We start from the raw sequence: 18436 nt of genomic DNA, 5'->3' as shown, positions 1-18436 counted from the left end.
AATTTGGCAAAAATACCCCTTTTTCATCAAAGCCACAAGGTAAAAATTATGGCAGACAGTATGCAGCCTTCTTCATAGTTATGTACAAGGAATGCAGTATATATATGTTGTTACACAGCCAATTAAACCTTCTAGGTAGGGATAATGTTTGATTCTTCTTTCTTATTCATTCTAGTGAACGTTTCTATTTCTCTCCCATAGTCTCATTCTCCACACAACGAAACCCCTTTTATACTCTCAGGCTGCAAAATCATGATAGTCCAAGTGAGCAGGGCCTTGCCTCATTCTGAACAATTTTGGGGAGTACTTTAGGTGTGCAGTTCCACAGTTTGCACAGAGCTTTCCATAAGACTTTCCATAGAGTGCCCACTGAGTGTCCTGAAGCAGCAAGATCAGCGTGAAATACTGCTTTTATGTATTTGCTTTTTGATCACAATTACATCTTATTCACAATAATAATGGAGTTATCTCACAGTGCTAGATATGATCCAGTTTTTTTTTTAAAGGTGTTGCTTTCATTTGGTTGTTCTTTAAAGTTTGTCCCTTTTGCTGTCCTATACTGGCTAAGCAGGCAAGTAATGCAGTAGCTCATGAATGAAGCTGTGTATAGTGAGATTTCTGGATTTTTTCCTCGTTTTTATTTTTAGCTATAGTTGAACTGAAGCACACGGAAGCAAGATCCATTAAAAGGCAGCATATTGATTATTTGTATGACATAACTAGGATATTGTAGCTAAAGCCTAGCAAGCTTGATAAGATAAAACTAAGTCCTATTTACTGTATTTAACATTATCAGAACATACCAAGCCTTGATGAAGGAGCAGAATTTGCTCACTAACCCATAAAGGTTAGTCTAATTTTGAACTGTTCCGTTTTTAAGTCAAATTGCTTTTGAAAAAAAAGCATTTTTGCAAATAAAACGTCTTGGATCAGTGAAACACTGACAAGAGTTTGGCTCCTGATTTTGGTTTCTTTTCAGAATAAAGATTCTCCAAGTTGTTGCTTAATTGGAGTGATGGTAAGGGCTTTGGAAGGCTTGTAAAATGACTGACTCAAAAGGAAAAAAAAACCCTAAAAACCAAGGACAGCCAATTTCTGGCATCAGAGAACAAAAACTCGACATTGCTCAGACTGGAATGAGCAAAGAGTATCAGAAATCAAAATGCTGGGATATGGTCCAAATGAGAAAAGCATCATCTTCAGCAAGCTTGCAACCTAACGCCTCAGCTGTGTCATGAACGTGTTTTCTAGTCCTTTTGTAGCGTAACAGCTTCCATTCATTTTTCTTCTCCAAATGACAAGTTTCCGGTTTCTGGCTGTGCTATTTTAATGTCAAAATATTCTTTGGCATCCATAAAGTAATTTCACGGATTCATCTGAACAACTGCAAGGTCTTCGTCTTCCCCCAGTTTGAAAATGATGGGTCAACAAGCAGAAGTGTCCCAGTATTATTTTTTTTCGAAGTTACACACCACCAACAAAGAAAGTTTTTGTGAACTTCACTTTTCTTTTTGTTTTTGTTCCCTGAGCTCACACTGGGGTCACTCCCATAAAGCATGTAGCAAATCTTTAACTGTGACCTTTGAAGCCAAAACTGAAACGATGGTGTAATTGAGTGCAAACATGGAAATGTTCATGACTCATAGGTAACATGGGCTTTTGAACGACACTTAAGGCTTCATAGAAACAATGTATGCACAATGATATAGTAATATTTAGAATGTTAACTTCTGTGAATCACCCTCCTTTGATGGCTTTGCTACTAGGAGTATTGTTTTGAAAAGGAAGGATGGGAAGGGGAGAAAGCCCATCCATTTCATTACAGTGTTTAGACAAAAAGAAAGAAAATGGCAAGAGAAGGCAGTTCAGTTGCCTCCAAATTATGTTGTATTCAAACTCTGCAGCCAAACATCCACTTCTGTGAAGAGGAAGTTTACACGTTCAGCTCCCTGCACAGGCAAGTGTCAATTTGGCTATGTTGCTGAAAAGCATAGACTTGAGCTCTTTTGCAAGGCTGGGAATAAAAGCCATCTGATTTAGAACAAACAGAGAAAACACATCTATGAATAAGTTTCTTTTCTCTGATTCATGAAATCATGTCTTCCCCTTCTGATCTCCATTTTGGCCCAAGTGTTTTGGTAAAAGGCTACTGCCGTCAACCTGAGTAAATTATGGAAATCTCCTCAGACAACCGAAGGTTAGGTTATACCAATAAATAATACCAAAAGTTACTCAGGAAGGACACTGATAAAAGAGCAGAGCAGCTTTAACACGGATATGTATTTCTTCTCTATCTACTGAGAGGCTTGGATGAGTGTTTTATAGTGCTGCCCAGCGGACTGCTGGAGCGACTGGGCTAAGTCTTGGTTCTTGGCCCCTTGGACGGACTCTGATCAAACTGGAGAGGTGAGAAAGAAAAATCAAGGATTTAATAGACCATAAATACAATGTTGTATTCCTCCACCCATTAAGTGCTTTCTTCAAATAAGCTTGTTGTGCTTCTTTAAAAAATAATCGCTTATTTTACTTCATAGTTGTATGCGCACAGACATGCACGCTGACAAATTCTGCACACGTGCGCATACACACAGACACACACACACACACACAAACATATATATTTACTTTCTATTAAATTCTGTGTATATAGTTGGCTACCGTAGTAGTCCTCCCATTCTACAACCTGCCAAACAGAGGCAATAACACCAGGCAGACCATGAAATCTACTTGCTTGGTTTAAATAATGCCCATAAAACTGTCATCCCTGCATGAACAACAGATACTGGCAATCTCAGACTTTCTCATTAAAATTCTAGGATGTCCTGTTCACTACCAGCAAGCACAAGTTCCTAATAATGCACATGCTTGCGTTTCATTTAACTGGGATATGCAGATCTTGACTAAGAAAGGCTAGCTACTGTTACAGCATATACTCTAAAGTCAGTGAAGCTTCAGCTGTTTCTCAGGCATATAGAGGAGAGGAAAAACAACAGTGCTCATTTCAAAACTACATATACAAATTAAAACAAAATAAACTGAAACAACTCTCTGTTATGATACCAGGAAGAAATGGGGACATGGCAGTTATAACTGGATTTAGGCCTCAATGGGCTGTCGCAATTGGTCTGTCTGGTGTATTACGATGCCAAAATACCCATTCTGAAATTATCCTCGTTTCCTGAATCTAAGTGGCTACAGGGCCCTCTGCCACTACTGGATTCTGTGTCGGAGTCACTCATTTCTGCATCTGAGAAGTAGCCATCAGTCTCATTGTCAAAAGGGTGTAAGATCACCTTTGATCTTTCAGTTCCTGGAGGAAGTCCATTAACCATGTCAGTCTTCTCATTCTGTGATCTTCGAGTCCCTCTGCCCTCTTTTGGTAATTTGAACCTCACTACTGTTTTCGGACTACCTACTGAGTCAGGCACTTTAACCAGAGAGCTGGGATCAGATGGGAGATATTTCACTGGCTCCTCATCATTGCTTAGGTTACTTATCAGACCTTGGGAAGCTTGAGAATCATTTGCTTTTGGAAGAGGAGGTGCAGGATGAGAACCCTTCTTAGATGTCTTTTTTGCTTCACACATCCCCTTGCGCTCTGGCTGAAGTCTGTCCATACCTTTCTCTGCCTTGCTGTTCCTTAAATCGTGGAATAAAGATTTTGTGGTGTCGTCTGGCAAATAATTCACATTATTAGTCCACTGATTTGAATTGTCCTGTTGGTGACTTTTGAAGATAGTATTCAAGCCATTTCTTGCAGATTTTTTCTTAGTGTGTGTGCGCAGTTTACTTTTAGCTTTCTTTGCTGTGTCACTCTGCTTCAATGGAGACTTCAAGGAATGATCCATCATAAAACTTAACAAGGTTTCTTCATCTTGTAGAAGTTCCTCAGAGAGACCAGGTGTGGCATTTTCATGATGGCCATTGTTCAAAGACCACTCACTCATTGCCATGTTCTCCGTGGTAATCTGTACAGACTGAGCCAGCCAGCTGTTGAAGAAGGTCCCATCAATGGGAAAGGAAGGCGGCAAACCTATAAAAATAATGGGAATACAAAGAACAGACACCTTAGAAGCTGGAGTCTTTCATCGTGGTTTTGCTTTAGATACAATTTTAAAGGGCAGGTAAAATATCTGTAGTGATAATCAGGCAGACAAGGCAATTTGGAAAGACTAATTCAGGTGGGTGGCCATGTTGGTCTGAAGCAACAGAGCAAAATTCAAGTCCAGTAGCACCTTTAAGACCAGCAAAGTTAAGAACGGCAGATTTGTAAAACCTCAGTGTGAACAGCATTGCTTACTACCTGCATTAAATGTTTCACAACGGCTAAACATAGAATTCTAATATGGTAACATGAAGATCTATGGTTTGGAGCTCAACAAAGATCATTATGATAAAAACAACTCACTTCAGTTTGTCACATGAGTTCACAAGTATGCCAGTAATTCTATATCTTCACGATCAGCAATCAATTTGGTATAGTGTACTTCAGGACAGTGTTTGTCAGGACTGAGTTCATTAAAACCAAGAACACGGTTAAAGTCAACCTAGACATTCAGCTTAAGAGTGGGCTCTGGGTGTGACTGTGGGGAATGGCTTTAAAAAATAAAGGAGAGCCTGAATGGGCTTGAAATGCCACCACAGGGGGAGTAAGGGCTCCTGCCTGTCCCCTCAAGCCATTTTCTTGTGCCGAAACAATTCTTGGGTGGTGTGAGGGGGAGTTATAATTTACATCCCCATTTTTGCTGATCTCCATGGAGTATTCTGTGCATAGGGAACAGCAAAAACAGGGAAATAACTCCCTGCCCCAGTGCTGCCTTGGAGCAGTGAAGTGGCTTGGGGGTGGGGAGGCAGGAGCCCTTCTTCCCCTTTAGCAGTGTTCTGAACCTATTTGGGCTCTCTTTTATTTTTCAGAAGCCATTTACCACAGCCACTCTGTGGCTGCAAGGAACCTGAGGAGTCCTGGATCCAACTGTTTCAAAACCCAAATGATGTTTGCCCTTTGTAGCAGATGTTCATCCTATGATTTTAATGGCTTGTTTTTATGCTGTTGTTCATTGATTTTATTGTACTGTTTTATTTGTAAGCTACCTTGAACTGGACTTTGAAGAAGCAGCATATTAAAATAAATAGCAGATGGTAACTACAAAAATGTTTAAGGCCTCTCTAACACTGGCTGGCTGACTAAAACAGGCACTGCAAAAAGAATCCTTTATTGGTAGGATGCAGAATGTCTTACCAAGCACTACAAATTATTTACATAGCCATTACTGGTGACTAAATTCTTCTGTTTATCCACTCGTAACTGGGGAACTTTCCAGATTTTTCCCCACACATTAAATTGCACAGCTGTTTGTTCTTTTGTGGTGGGGTACTCAGACCTCTATCCTCAGAGCAGTGCTCTGGTTGTGGGGATAAAGCATTCATCCTAGGAAATTGCTAGGGAAAAGTGATTCTTCCTCCAGCTACAACATCCGTTGTTCTTTCAATTGCCAAATGCACTGTGTTGTGTGGGTGCCTACTGAACAATGCCTGCAAAGTAAACCAGTGGTTGTAAGCAACACAATTCCGTCCGACTTGCAACAATAACGACACCATTTTGTGACCGATACATTCTTGGGGGGTAGGCAATTTCCCACTGTAACACTGAGTGCAGCAACATCCGCCTAACCATTTTTAAGTGACATATTTAACAGTAACATATTCACTTATTTGATTTATTGAAATACCTTACCTTTCTTAATCTACAATGAAAGCAACTTTGTTTTTAAATAATATTGGATGTGACCTATTCAGTGCTGCATGTCCAAAAACTGTATGCATGGAAGAGAGTATATCACCAGAGGTGTGCCGGGAGCATCTGGGAGAGGAGAGTGGGGAAACATATAGGACTTCCCAAAACTCTATGGTAGAAACCATAGAGATTTGGGGAATGCTGAGAGTATTGTGCAATGCTGTTCCCCCACCACCCCCATTTTGCTCCTGACACTCCAATGGGCAAGGGCAGGGGGTAAGGCAGTGGTGGGCAACTTGGCAAGACTATGTGTGGGACTATGGAATGAATCATTCTTGTAATTTTATTTAGCAGTGCAAACATACAATCACCAAATTGTAACTTGTACTCTAAAATAAATTCATCATCCAGAATCTTTAAAAGCTTATAGGAACAGATTTTAAAACATGTTTAAAGAATGCCAATCTTGTTGGCCTTTAGGGGGCCCTTCTTCCTTCTTAATGCCTTCATTTTAGGCTTGCCAGCCCTCAGGTCTGGGTAGGGGATCCCCTGATTTTGTAGGCTTCGCCCTGCTGCCGGGAGGCTGGCCAGCCGGGGGAAGCCCCACCCCAACAGCCATGATGTGCCTTTAAATCTCGGCAGATCATTTTAGAAGAAGTTTGCAAACTGTTTGTGTTTGGGAATGTGTGTGTGTCTTTAAATCTCAGCAAGATAAAAGCCTCATTGGGGGGGGGCAAGCAGGCATGAGCCACGTGGTTCTTCCCAGTGGGTGTGTGAAGTATGTGAGAGACAAAGAGAGCACAGTCCCTCTGTTTGTTTTTCACTTGTTTCAGAAGTCATGTGTATAGTAAAACGGATAGTAAAGAGTTAACTAGAACCTGATTATGGGATGGAGGAAAACTCCACCCCCTAGACTGCTCTCTTATTTACTTTTGTTTTTCTGTGTTAGTCTGAAGAAGTTGGTTGAAATAAAGCAGATTGTTACATTCAGCAACTCCCATGAGTAAAGCGATTTACACCATTGCCCCAATGAGATCACAAAAGTGTGGGCTTGCAAACTGTTCATGTTTAGGAAAAGATTCATTGTTTATTTTGGCTGTTTTGTGAGTGTGTGTATGTCCCTTAATAAAGCCATGCTTGGAAATGCTACGAAAGCCTGACAAGGGACTTGTGGGGGTATGAAAAATTATACTTTCATTTAGTGAAAGTGCAGCTGCTGGGGAACCCTCTGAAGGCAAAAAAGAGGACGAGGAAACTGCAGTGCTGTATTTTTATTTATTTATTTTAGGGAATGGGAAAGTCTCCAGGCTCCACCCCAAAGTCCTCAGGTATTTCCTGAGTTGAACCTGGAAACTCTACTTCATCTACATTTCTAAAAAATTATTCAGGTCTTTTAAGGTCTTTTGCCCTGTTCAGGGCTGAAACAAGCATTCCTCCCTCCCTCCCCATGGTGAACCAGGGCAAAGCCACACATTCCCTCTTCGCTTCATTAAAACCAAGAACACAATGTGCTGCTGGCATTGGGTGAGGACCGATGCAAGTATAGTGCAGAAGGGTAAAAGCAACTTTAAAAATAATTTGAATAAAGTATGCGTAGGACTGGGGTTTGGGCCTCTTCTTACTGTAACATTTTTAGCTATAAATTCTCTAACTTATATTCTGCAGCCCACAGAAGGAGATCATTTGCAACTCGTTTAGCCACTCCATGGGTTTTGAAGCAGCAGTTTCAATTCCACACTTACCCAGTTGTTGCAGCACCAACTCATTCCCTGATTTCCTTTTTTCTTTCTTCTCTGGACTGCTTTTCCTATCATCTCTTCCCTTTCTTTTTGGGTCACTTCTCCTTCCCTTTGTTCTCTTCCCAGTTTGCTCTGCAATTTTTAAATAAAAAAGCACAGATCATAAATTACCCAATAAATGTACTAAAATAATCCAAGGCTTAATTTGGAACATATAAGAGAAACAAAGAAGAAACACCAAGGATCCTAGAAGAAACTTGACAATGGATGTTGGTAGAACAGTTTCCTGGGGATATGCCCCAATGAATAAAATGGGACTTATTTCTGATTATACCTGCTTGGGATTGCTTTTTTGATGCTATATGCATAGACCCTGTAGATGCTTAATAATGATCAAGTGCCAACAAACCCAGAAAAACTTTCTCTTGACTAACAGGAGGCTCAAACTGCTGATTTGGTTCACCAGAATACTCAGATTAACCAAATTAATACCTCTGGAACTCTTGGGATGCAGGTAAATGAGGTTCATATCATGTCAGTTTTCTTAGCAGGATCATGAACTCTCTGTAACTTTAAGTTCAGGCCTCTTTACTGGCAGCAGCCTTGTGCATTTCTAAGAAGCTTCTAAATAAGAGCTTTACAGCATGGTCCAATTCTGATGATAGCACTTGTTTAATTAATCCCATTCAAAAAATTCTACTTCAACATTATTTTGGGATTAAACATTTATCGGGCACAAGTTCGAGGCATTAAGAACCAAGGAAAGGAAATGCAGTATCCTACAAAGCTTCACAGATGAATGCAGCCAGATATGGAATAGGTCCAGATGCTTGCTCCTCATTTGATGCCTCTGGCAAACAATGCATGTAATAGTCTTTGGCTATAAATTTAGTTTGGGAAACAAGTTTACAGATATAACATTGCCATTGCTTTAAAATACTGGGCCTTTTGTAATTACATAGTAAGCTTTATGCTTGAGCATAGCTGTTCATTTACTTTTTATAGAAAAAACTGGGCTATTATCAGGGTTCTTTTGGGGCCGGAGCACACCGGAGCGCTGCTCCGGGAGCCCAGGCGCCAGAGGCGGTGGTAGCAAGCCCCGCCCCCAGCTCCCCGCGCTGCAGCCCCCTGCTGCCTCCCCGGGCCAGCGCCAGAGCACTGCGGCCCTCGGGAGGGCAGAAGAGGCCCCCCCGCTGCCTCCCTGGGCCAGCACCGGAGCGCTGCGGCCCTGGGAGGCCAAAAGAGCCCCCCGCTGCCTCCCAGGGCCAGTGCTGAAACGCTGCGGCCCATGGGAAGCCAGAAGAGCCCCCTGCTGACTCCAAGGCCCCCCCACCGCCGCCTCCTGGGGTAAGTGAGGGATCTACGGGGGGTGGCGGAGGCTTGATTGGGGGATGGGGGGTGGGAGAGCCTCCCCCCATCTCTTTGCCCTCTTCTGTCCCTCCTTCTTCCCTTCTTGCTCTTTCTTTCCCTCCTTCTTTCCTTCTCTTTCTTTTCCTCTTTCCTCCTTCTGCGGCCGAACTCTCTTTGCTCCCCCCCCCGGGAAAGGGAAGGGGAGGCTTTTGAATATGCCTCCCCCCCTTTGCTTCCCCTTCTGACATCACTTCTGGTGATGTCAGGGGGCGGTGCATATGCTAATGAGCTATTATGCTAATAGCCTAGTAGCTCATTAGCATACCGTATGTTAATGAGCGCCTGCAGCTCTTTTTCTAAGAAAAGACCCCTGGCTATTATTTGGAATCAGAGTGGCAGGTTTTCTTGGGGAGGGAATTTCAGAGTGCGATTGTTGAAAAAGCCTCACCTTCTCTCTAGAGGATCTCAGTATACAGGGAGGGTTATATAGTATATATTCCCTTAAATAACCTGGGGAAAGGACACTAGGAGCTTCAAAAAATTAAAAAAGAAGAAGAAGAAGAAGAAGAAGAAGAAGAAGAAGGAGAAGGAGAAGGAGAAGGAGAAGGAGAAGAGGAGACTGGATTTATATCCTGCCCTTCACTTGGAGTCTCAGAGCGGTTTACAAACTGCTTTCCCTTCCCCTCCCCACAACAGACACCCTGTGAGGTGGGTGGGGCTGAGAGAACTCTGACACAAACTGCTCTTTTTCAAGGACAGCTGTGCCAGAGCTTGTGACTGAGCCAAGGTCACAGGAGCAGGTGCAAGTGGAGGAGTGGGGAATCAAACCCGGTTCTCCCAGATTAAGTCCGCACACTTAACCACTACACCAAACTGGCTCCTGAATTGTGCCCTGGAGCAAATCCGGGGCCACACAGTTTTGTGCTGATGTAACATGCTTCCCTTGGTGCAATTCCATAATAAACCAGCAACTGTATGTTGAAATAGGTTTCTAGATAAGTTTTCAAAAGTCGCTCCATGAAGAGCATGTTATAGACTTTTCACCCCAGACATGTATCGGTAACCTGATTGTTCTCCTCTATGAGTAGCTGTAACTGGCAAACCATCTTAGGCTGCAATCACACACACTAAATAATCCACTTTCAGTGCCAATATGCTGATGACACCCAGCTCTATCTGTTAATGGACGACCATCCGTCTTCTGTTCCCGAAACGCTGGGTGTAGCCTTGGAAGCTGTGAATGGATGGTTGCGGCAGAGTTGGCGGAAGTTAAATCCATCGAAGATGGAGGTCCTGTACCTGGGTCAAGGGAACATGGATGTGGGCACCAGGCTTCCCACACTTGAAGGGGCACCTTTGGTGCCAGCCCAAACAGTGAGAAGCCTGGGAGTAACACTGGATGCCTCTCTGTCTATGGAGGCTCAGGTTGCCGCAGTTGCCAGATCTGCGTTCATAACAACATAAGAGAAGACAATGTTGGATCAGGCCAATGGCCCATCTAGTCCAATATTCTGTCACACAGTGGCCAAAAATACCAGGTGCCATCAGGAGATCCAGCAGTGGGGCCAGGACACTAGAAGCCCTCCCATTGTTGCCCCTCCGAAGCACCAAGAATACAGAGCATCACTTGCCCCAGACTGAGAGTTCCTGTCTAAACCTTGTGGCTAACAGCCACTGATGGACTTCTGTTCCATACGCTTATCTTCCATCTTAGGCAGATCAGGCTACTGAAGCCATATCTTTCCCCCCAAGACCTAGCTGTGATCCATGCAATGGTCACCTCCAGGCTTGATTACTGCAATTCGCTCTACGCAGGCTTACCCCTGATCCGGAAATTACAGCTGGTACAAAATGCGGTGGCATGCCTGCTGACGTCAACACCTGTGTGGGCTCACGTTCAGCATGTGCTTTGACAGCTGCACTGGTTGCCAGTTGAGTACCGGATCCGCTTCAAGATGTTGGTAATAACCTTCAAAGCCTTATACGGCCTGGGACCGCCTCTTCCCATATACGCCTGAAAGAGCTTTACACTCTAGTAATCAACATTTCCTGGTGGTCCCTGGCCCAAAAGACACCTGTCTAGCCTCGACCAGGGCCAGGGCCTTTTCTGCCCTGGCCCCCACCTGGTGGAACATGCTCCCCATCGAGATCAGGGCCCTGCGGGATCTTATTCAGTTCCACAGGGCCTGCAAGATGGAGCTGTTCCGCCAGGCTTTTGGTTGAGGCAGCGGGCATCCACATATGGCCTCCCCGAGGTTGCTGTCTTCTACCTACTGGCCACCCATCTGCCAGCAACTGGCCATAGCCATCAGTATTAATGGGTCGGAATTTGCACCAGCAGCTATAACTACTGATTTTAAATGCTTATAATGTAATGTTTTATTGAGTTTTAAACCTTGCTGTATTATTTGAGATGATGTGACCTGTCCTGAGCCCGCTCATGGGATGGGCGGGATACAAATACAAAAAATAAAATAAAAACTAAATTAAAAAATTGGCCTCCTGACCCAAAATTGGCTTCTCTTATGTTGAGTACCCTTGGTTTATCAAGGTCAGCCCTGTCTACACCAACTGGCAGTAGTTCTCAAGGATCTCAGGTAGGGATATTTCCCATCTGCTACTACCTAATCTATGGGTCTACAACCTTTTTGAGCCTGTGGGCACCTTTGAAATTCTGACACAGCATGGTGGCTGAAGCCAGGACCAGACAAAATAGTTGCAGCTTACCTTTAGCCACACAGTAAAAATCCTTGTAATTGTGGTGACAGCTGCTGCCAAAGCAGTGTTTTTAAAATCTGCACACCCAATCAAATCTCCAAAGCCAAACAAAACCTCTGCTGGGCAAAAGCCCTACCTGGTCCCACCCACTTTCTAAAAACAACTGGTCGGCACCAGGAAAGGTTTTGATGGGCGTGGTGTAGTGGTTAAGAGTGGTGGACTCTAATCTGGAGAACTGGGTCTGATTCCCCACTCCTCCACATGAAGCCTGCTGGGTGACCTTGGGCCAGTCACCATTCTTTCAGAACTCTTTCAGCCCCACCTACCTCACATGGTGCCTGCTGTGGGGAGAGGAAGGGAATGTGATTGTAAGCCTTTTTGAGACTCCTTAAGGTAGAGAAAAACTCTTCCCTTTCTTCTTCATGTTGGGGACCCCTGACAATCATTTTAACTGGTGATGCTGAGGTTGAAACCCGGGATCTTCTGCATGGTAAGTGGACATTCTATCATGGAAACATGCCCCTCCACTCAAGTTCTTATGAAGCCCCAGAAGAAAGAAGAATTCCTGGTAAGGACTCATAATTGTTCCTGATAAGGTAAAAATGCGATGTAAACATTTATGCAGCTAGGAGTGTATTTATTTAGAGCATTTATTATTCTACTTTTCTCCTCAATGGAGCCCCAAAATTACTTACAAAAAATATCAGTGCAGCTGAAACAAAACACGGTCTAAATAAAGGCACAGGAAAAACGAAATACAAAAGACATTCAAAATACTCTAGTCTGGTGTGGTATCCTCCAGGGTGGTCAGTCAAGGGCACAGCTGCAAACCATGGGCTCTTGCCCTTCAGCTCAAACCAAAAGACTCAAACCTGTGGCCACTATGATTGTTTTATAGAGGATTTACATTTTCAGGCATGGCAATCAATGTTTTTTTTTTAAAGCACTGAACTGACTTCCAGGAAAAAAGAAAAGCAAAATTGATGTTTGCTCAATTCCTGCCAGCTAACTGGAGAAGGGCAGACACATTTTTCACTTGACTTAACAAATAAAATGTATGGCTTTGTTTAGACAGAGCAATGCTTCCAAACAGCAATATGAATGTTACCCTTTCTGAAAAGGAAGCTTGTCAAAAGCAACAGCTGCATTTCAAAGCCTGACAGCTAGGGGTTTACTTTTCAATTCACAGAAGACAGATAGATAGAAAAGTTGTGCATTTAAACTGGCAGCTTCTTCCAGCCTTAAGAAGTACCGCTTGCTGAAATGATTATTCATCAGTAGCAGAATAAACCATCAAGCTCAAATTTATGAGGACAACTTTCCAAAAGCTGTCAAATGTATTCACCAAGGGTTTGTTCATTAGCTGCCACGGCACAGAGTAATTAATAGCTATAGAGGACCAGTGACAAATGAGACAGACACTTCCCCTGTTGTGTAATGAGAAACTGAAATGGGGTAAAAAGAAATCTTGGGTCATTCTGAAAAATGGCATTCCATTGGGAAAGAATGCCATGCCACGTAATGATATCCAAACTAATATTGCCTTATCCAAGGCAGTGATTCTATAAGATGTGGCACTTTTTTTTTTTCAGTAGGTGCCGGGGATGCTCAATCAGTTTCCAAAGGCTACTAGTATCATGGAGGCTTGCAATCCCAAACAAGGCTAGCCTGGCATGATGATAATCCATAGAGTAACTACTTGCTCATGAAGCGATTTCACTGTTTTCTCTAATTGACCAAAATGAAAAGCAAACATCTTCCTTCCTTCGTGTCCAGGAATCAAGTTACAGACATGAACGTTTTATGACATACACTGATGGATGCATCCCCCCCAGTGCTCCTTCTTTCAGTCCACTAGCTCCTATTAGGAGCCCCACTCTATGGGGGCTGATAGTGGCTCATTTGTTCATCATTCAATCCTTTGTTGTCCTCAAAATCAAAACTGGTTAAGTTCACAAGGCAATTCTTAGACCTGGGATCTGAATTTAACCAAGTCTAAAATTGTGTGGCAACCCCCACACCTTAGGGTTGCCAAGTCCGAATTACCTTTTAGCGGGGGAGTCCCGGTCCCTTTCCAGGAGATCATCGGCGTGCACGCCGTGATGACATCACCCAGAAGTGATGTCATCGCATCGGTCACGTTGGGGGCGGGAACACTATGATTCGAGGGAAAACCATAGAGTTTTCCCTTGAACGATAGAGCGTTCCCCCCCCCCCGTAACATGCCCAAAGTGATGATGTCACCTCCGGGTGACGTCATCATGCCAGGCACGTCTCTGAGATCCTGGCATTTTGGGATAGGGGTCCCCCCTGGCGGTCTGATCCGGGCTGGTGGGTAACGGACCCATCGAGTGGGGATTTCCCCGCCCCCCCCAGGGGACCTGGCAACCCTACCCCACCTGCATTAGTGAGGGGAGTTAATTTTTTTTCGTATCAGTTTGAGTAATGGGATATGAACTCTGGAATAGACTGGAGTAGAATCGCAACCAGATTTTACATCTTTCCCTCTAGTATAGAGTTTGTAAGTGACATTTCCTTCTGCCTCTCTTATTTATTCACTATACCAGAGAAGCCAAGAGAAAACATACCTTGCTTACAAATCTTCAATGCAAAAAGCCCAACTGTCTGACTACTCTTGAAGAAAACTGACCCTTACCAAGCTAGTCCAAATCTATTGCACAGACTAGAAGAGAGCAGAATGAGGAACAGCATGGCTCCCCAGGGGGTTTGGAGGTGTCAGTGAGCTGAAGCAGCATGCCTGAAATTCACAAGAACTTAAGAATCGCTTTGCTGGATCACAGCAAGATCCACCCATTTCTAGCAGTGGCCAAGCAGATGCCTCTGGGGAGATCATAACCAGGGTATGAAAAGGATAGCTTTCTGCTATTGTTTGGTACTATCTCTGAATATGGGAACACAATTTAAACTATCCTGGCTAATAGTCATTGATAGACCTTCTGCTGTTGAATTCTCAGAAGTCCATCTGTCAGAAGAACCTAGTGAGGAAAATCAGCCAGTACCACCTAAAATTACCAATTTATCTGTGTCTGTTTTACACTGAAGCCATTCTAGCAGCATACACCCTTTTTTAAGAGTCAAGACAGTCTAATTACCTGCTATATCTTTTACAAAGGAAGCAAACTATATAACTAAAACAATTACCTACATGAACATTTTGTTCTTGGTTTTATCCTATTTCCTCTCAGTAACCTGTCAAAAGAGAAACTGTACTCTCTCAGGGCTCCATGATTTTCAGTGGAGAAAGGAAAGGGTTTAATAGCTAGCTATAGCTTCTGTTGGGCAGGAAAAATCTTGCCACTGTGGTGCATGCCCTAGTAACATCTAGATTACGTAAGTGTGTTGTACACTGGGGTGCCCTTGAAGACTGTCCAGAAGCTACAGGTGGTACAGAATGCTGCAGCCAGAATGTTGACTGGAATGAGTAGAAGGGACCATACCACTTGAGCCTTGTTCCATCTACATTGGTTCCCAATTGTCTTCTAGGCCCAATTCAAGGTGCTGATATTGACGTTAAAACCCAGGACAGCTTGGGCCTAGCATACCTGAAAGGCCAACTACCGTCATATGAACCTACCTATCCACTATGGTCATCTTCATAGGCTCTGCTCTGGGTGCCCCCGCCATCTGATGCTGGACAGGTAGCAACCCAGGAAAGGAATCAACTTATCTCAATAGACATCATGACTCCCTCTGCAGACTGGGGGCGCATAAAGGAAGGGAGGTTCTGGGGTTTGTTTTTTTTAACAAACTTGGGGAAGCCCCCAGGTTTGCAGAAAAACCAGAAAAGTTTTTTAAAAAAATCAAAACAGAAAAACAGCAACTTTGAAGCAGCAGGGAGGAGAAGAGCCAGATGACCCTGTGTCCCCTGATGCAGCCTCCTCTGGAGGTCAGTGGGAATCACCCCCCTCCCCACTGACAAGGTAGCATTGTGGATGGGAAGGGGCAGGAGTCGTTGCCCACCCCCACTGCTTCAGTGAGGCAGGCTGATAGGTGGTTGGTGGGGAGAAGCTGGTGCTGCCTCTTTGCCACTTAGAGAGTGGAGTGGCAGTTGGCCAGGGGAGGGAGACCAAGAGCTATGGCTGCTCCTCACCACCAAGTGTGTGTGTGTGTGGGGAGAAGTGCAAATAGGTGAGTAGGCAGGGGAGAAGCGGGGGTCACTGCTGTATATCCTGTAAGCTGCATAGTGGCGACAATGCAAGTAGGGAGGAAGGAGCCACTAACACTGCTCCCCCTTGCTGCCAGAAGCTGATGAGTGGATGGCTATGGGAACGGGGGAGTTCCAGCATTTTGTACCTTTTGTTATTAAAAAAAACTCCTCAAAGACACCTTTTCACAGAGATTAACTGCTTGGTTTTATATCTTAAAAGGAACTTCCTGTTCATATTTAGTTCCCTGGATCCCAGAGTCATACAAACTGGAGTCTATTAGGTTTTAAGACTCCCCCCACACCTGTCTGTGGCCCTCTGCTTTGTCTGGATTTAGCAGCTAATATACAACCTGTAAACCTCATGCAAGTTGTTCTCATATGCTTTATAAGGCAGCTTTTTGTCTCAACCTCAAAAAGGATTCATGTAGCAGTGGATCCTGTATCATCCCTACATGAGATATGTTCTTGGATGCAATCACATTTATTAAACACTTTCAGCATTATGTTTTTCAATAAAGGACTTACAGGACCATTCTGACAATCCCTGTCTTTTGGAATTATATGAATATATTACTTTTTGTTTGTACATAGGACAAGCTGAAAGAATTTCCATAACTTCATCTTTCTAGAGCCAGACTTCCAAAGTGACCACAAGTGACAAAAAGAAAGGCCACTTTAAGCAAATTTCCAAGAAAGCAGATTTGTTTTGGAAGCAAAGTCCTCTGGGCTACAGATCAAACAGAGTGAAATGTAACTCATGCATTTTTGGAGGTTATTTAATAGCCTTTGTGACCACTGGGATTACAGATGATCTGCAGAAATTTAGCTTGGGAAAGAGCTTTTATTTACCCAAACACATTGTAAAAATGAAAATGATTTTATAGGCCTAGTTAGTGAACGCCAATGCAGGCTGCTACACATCCGAATCGACTTCTCAGATAAGTCTCAAGGAGGGAAAGTGGAGAATCCATCTAGTCTGATCTTTGTGTCACTTAAACAGAAGCTTTGATGGCGGTACCTATCATTTTAAAAAGGGAGATCAAAATGAAACCAAGAACAAAGATACACTCTTGGGCTGTGTCCACAGTTGCTAGTAAAACTGCCATTTCCTCTTGAAACAGGGCTATGTGGTCGTTTCCATGTATGTCACTGGCAGATCTCCACTTGGCTTAAAAGGATGCCAGGAACAGCTTCTTCCGTGTCAACTTTATCTCTAGCTAGCAAGAGCTCTTTTGTAGAAGTCTGCATCACTCAAGCTGAACAGTCAAACCTCAGCTTAAGCTGAAACAGAAAAGACAACTCTGCTCCAGTCAACTTGAAGCCTATAAAATCTAAGCTGGCAAATATGAACCATTTGGAGTAGGTGACAAACTTTCCTTTAAAAAAAAAAGCCACCTGGACCCAGACATCCTAACTACTTATGAAGCTGGCATGGAATCTGCCTTGTGAATCAAATGTATGGCTGCAATATTCTCCTTGATGGTCTGTTTTGGCAGGAACAACCATTACATTAACAGGTGGGGACAATCCTTCACAACTATGCACATAACAACAGCCCAGCAGACTTCTAATCCAAATGTGGTTTATACAATCCCCACCGCAATCTATCTGAAATCCAAAGGCCACCATAAAAACCAACTCCAATTTCACTGCTCATTGATTGCACACAATACTGTATGTATTCTTTTATTTTTAAAAACCAAGCCCAAACCAAAAAGAACAACAGCTGCAAACCAAACTCTACAACCCAGGGAGAGGGAGGATCAGTAGCTAGAAGAGTGACAGATGGAACGAGGAGGACTCCCCTAACTATGTGTGTTCAGGAGAACCTGGAGCAGGATGAGTAGGGTAACAGGCTGTGAACTCCCTTGCCTCCAAACTGAGACATTAGTTATTAAACATCACACAATCCATGTACAACAAATCTTCAAGTGCATTAAATACATACAGCTTTTATTGCAGGAATATTCTGGCTGCTGCTCAAGCAATCTGGCTACACACATAATTGTACTTAACCAAATACCTGTAGAGCATCTACTAGCTAGGATTCTATACTTGTAGAGCTTCTATTAACCTAAGATTCTCAGTGGTCTCTGATGCATTTGTACTCTATCAATGATCGCTGTATTACACAATAACAGCAGCCTTTACCTCTAGGCAGCTGCATTTTAAGTTTCTAACGGTTGGAATTGGAGATGACTCAAGTTTATGCAACCGACCCAGAGGAAAGAAAGGAAAAAAGCAGATAGCATCAAACCTCAGATCAATAAAAGAGTACCTTGCAGTAAACACCACAGAACTACAATGTAAGCACAAGCTATAGTGTACTGCACATGATATCTCACAATGATATGACTGTAACACCAACTATGTCTGCCCAAAAACAGAGTTTTATTTTATATAAGACATTTTTTATGCTGCCTTTCTACCCAGTTTAAGGTCCCCACACATTATACTCAGAAATATGAAGGTGAGGATGTTCTAATCTCGCAAATCTTGTTTCATAATTCAACAAAAAAAAACCCCAACTGCTTGAATTAATTATACCAAATTGTTTCATAAATCAACAAAAAAACCCCCAACTGCTTGAATTAATTATACCAAAGAAATGACAACCAAGAAGCATGAAAATTATATATGGAATAAAATTGTATAACCTTACAAGAGGAAAGAACACTGATTTGGATCAAGGTCTTTCTAGGCCATCATTCTGTTCCCATATTTGGA

The 18436-nt window shown here is 43.1% G+C and overlaps 1 protein-coding gene across 1 annotated transcript in view; it reads right to left on the bottom strand.

Annotated features, from left to right (window-relative positions):
• Positions 1-957: 957 nt before the first annotated feature.
• JADE2 (jade family PHD finger 2) overlaps positions 958-18436 on the bottom strand; it is a 242988-nt gene continuing 225509 nt past the window's right edge. The window contains 2 exon segments of the mRNA XM_015429477.1: positions 958-4033; positions 7477-7605. Coding sequence (XP_015284963.1) covers positions 3138-4033; positions 7477-7605 — 1025 coding nt within the window. The 3' untranslated portion in view covers positions 958-3137.

Source organism: Gekko japonicus, unplaced genomic scaffold (assembly GCF_001447785.1).
Source record: "Gekko japonicus isolate JY-2015 unplaced genomic scaffold, Gekko_japonicus_V1.1 scaffold234, whole genome shotgun sequence".
NCBI lineage: Eukaryota > Metazoa > Chordata > Lepidosauria > Squamata > Gekkonidae > Gekko > Gekko japonicus.
The sequence above is the reverse complement of the archived record's forward strand: the minus strand, read 5'-3'. Positions and strand labels throughout refer to the sequence as shown.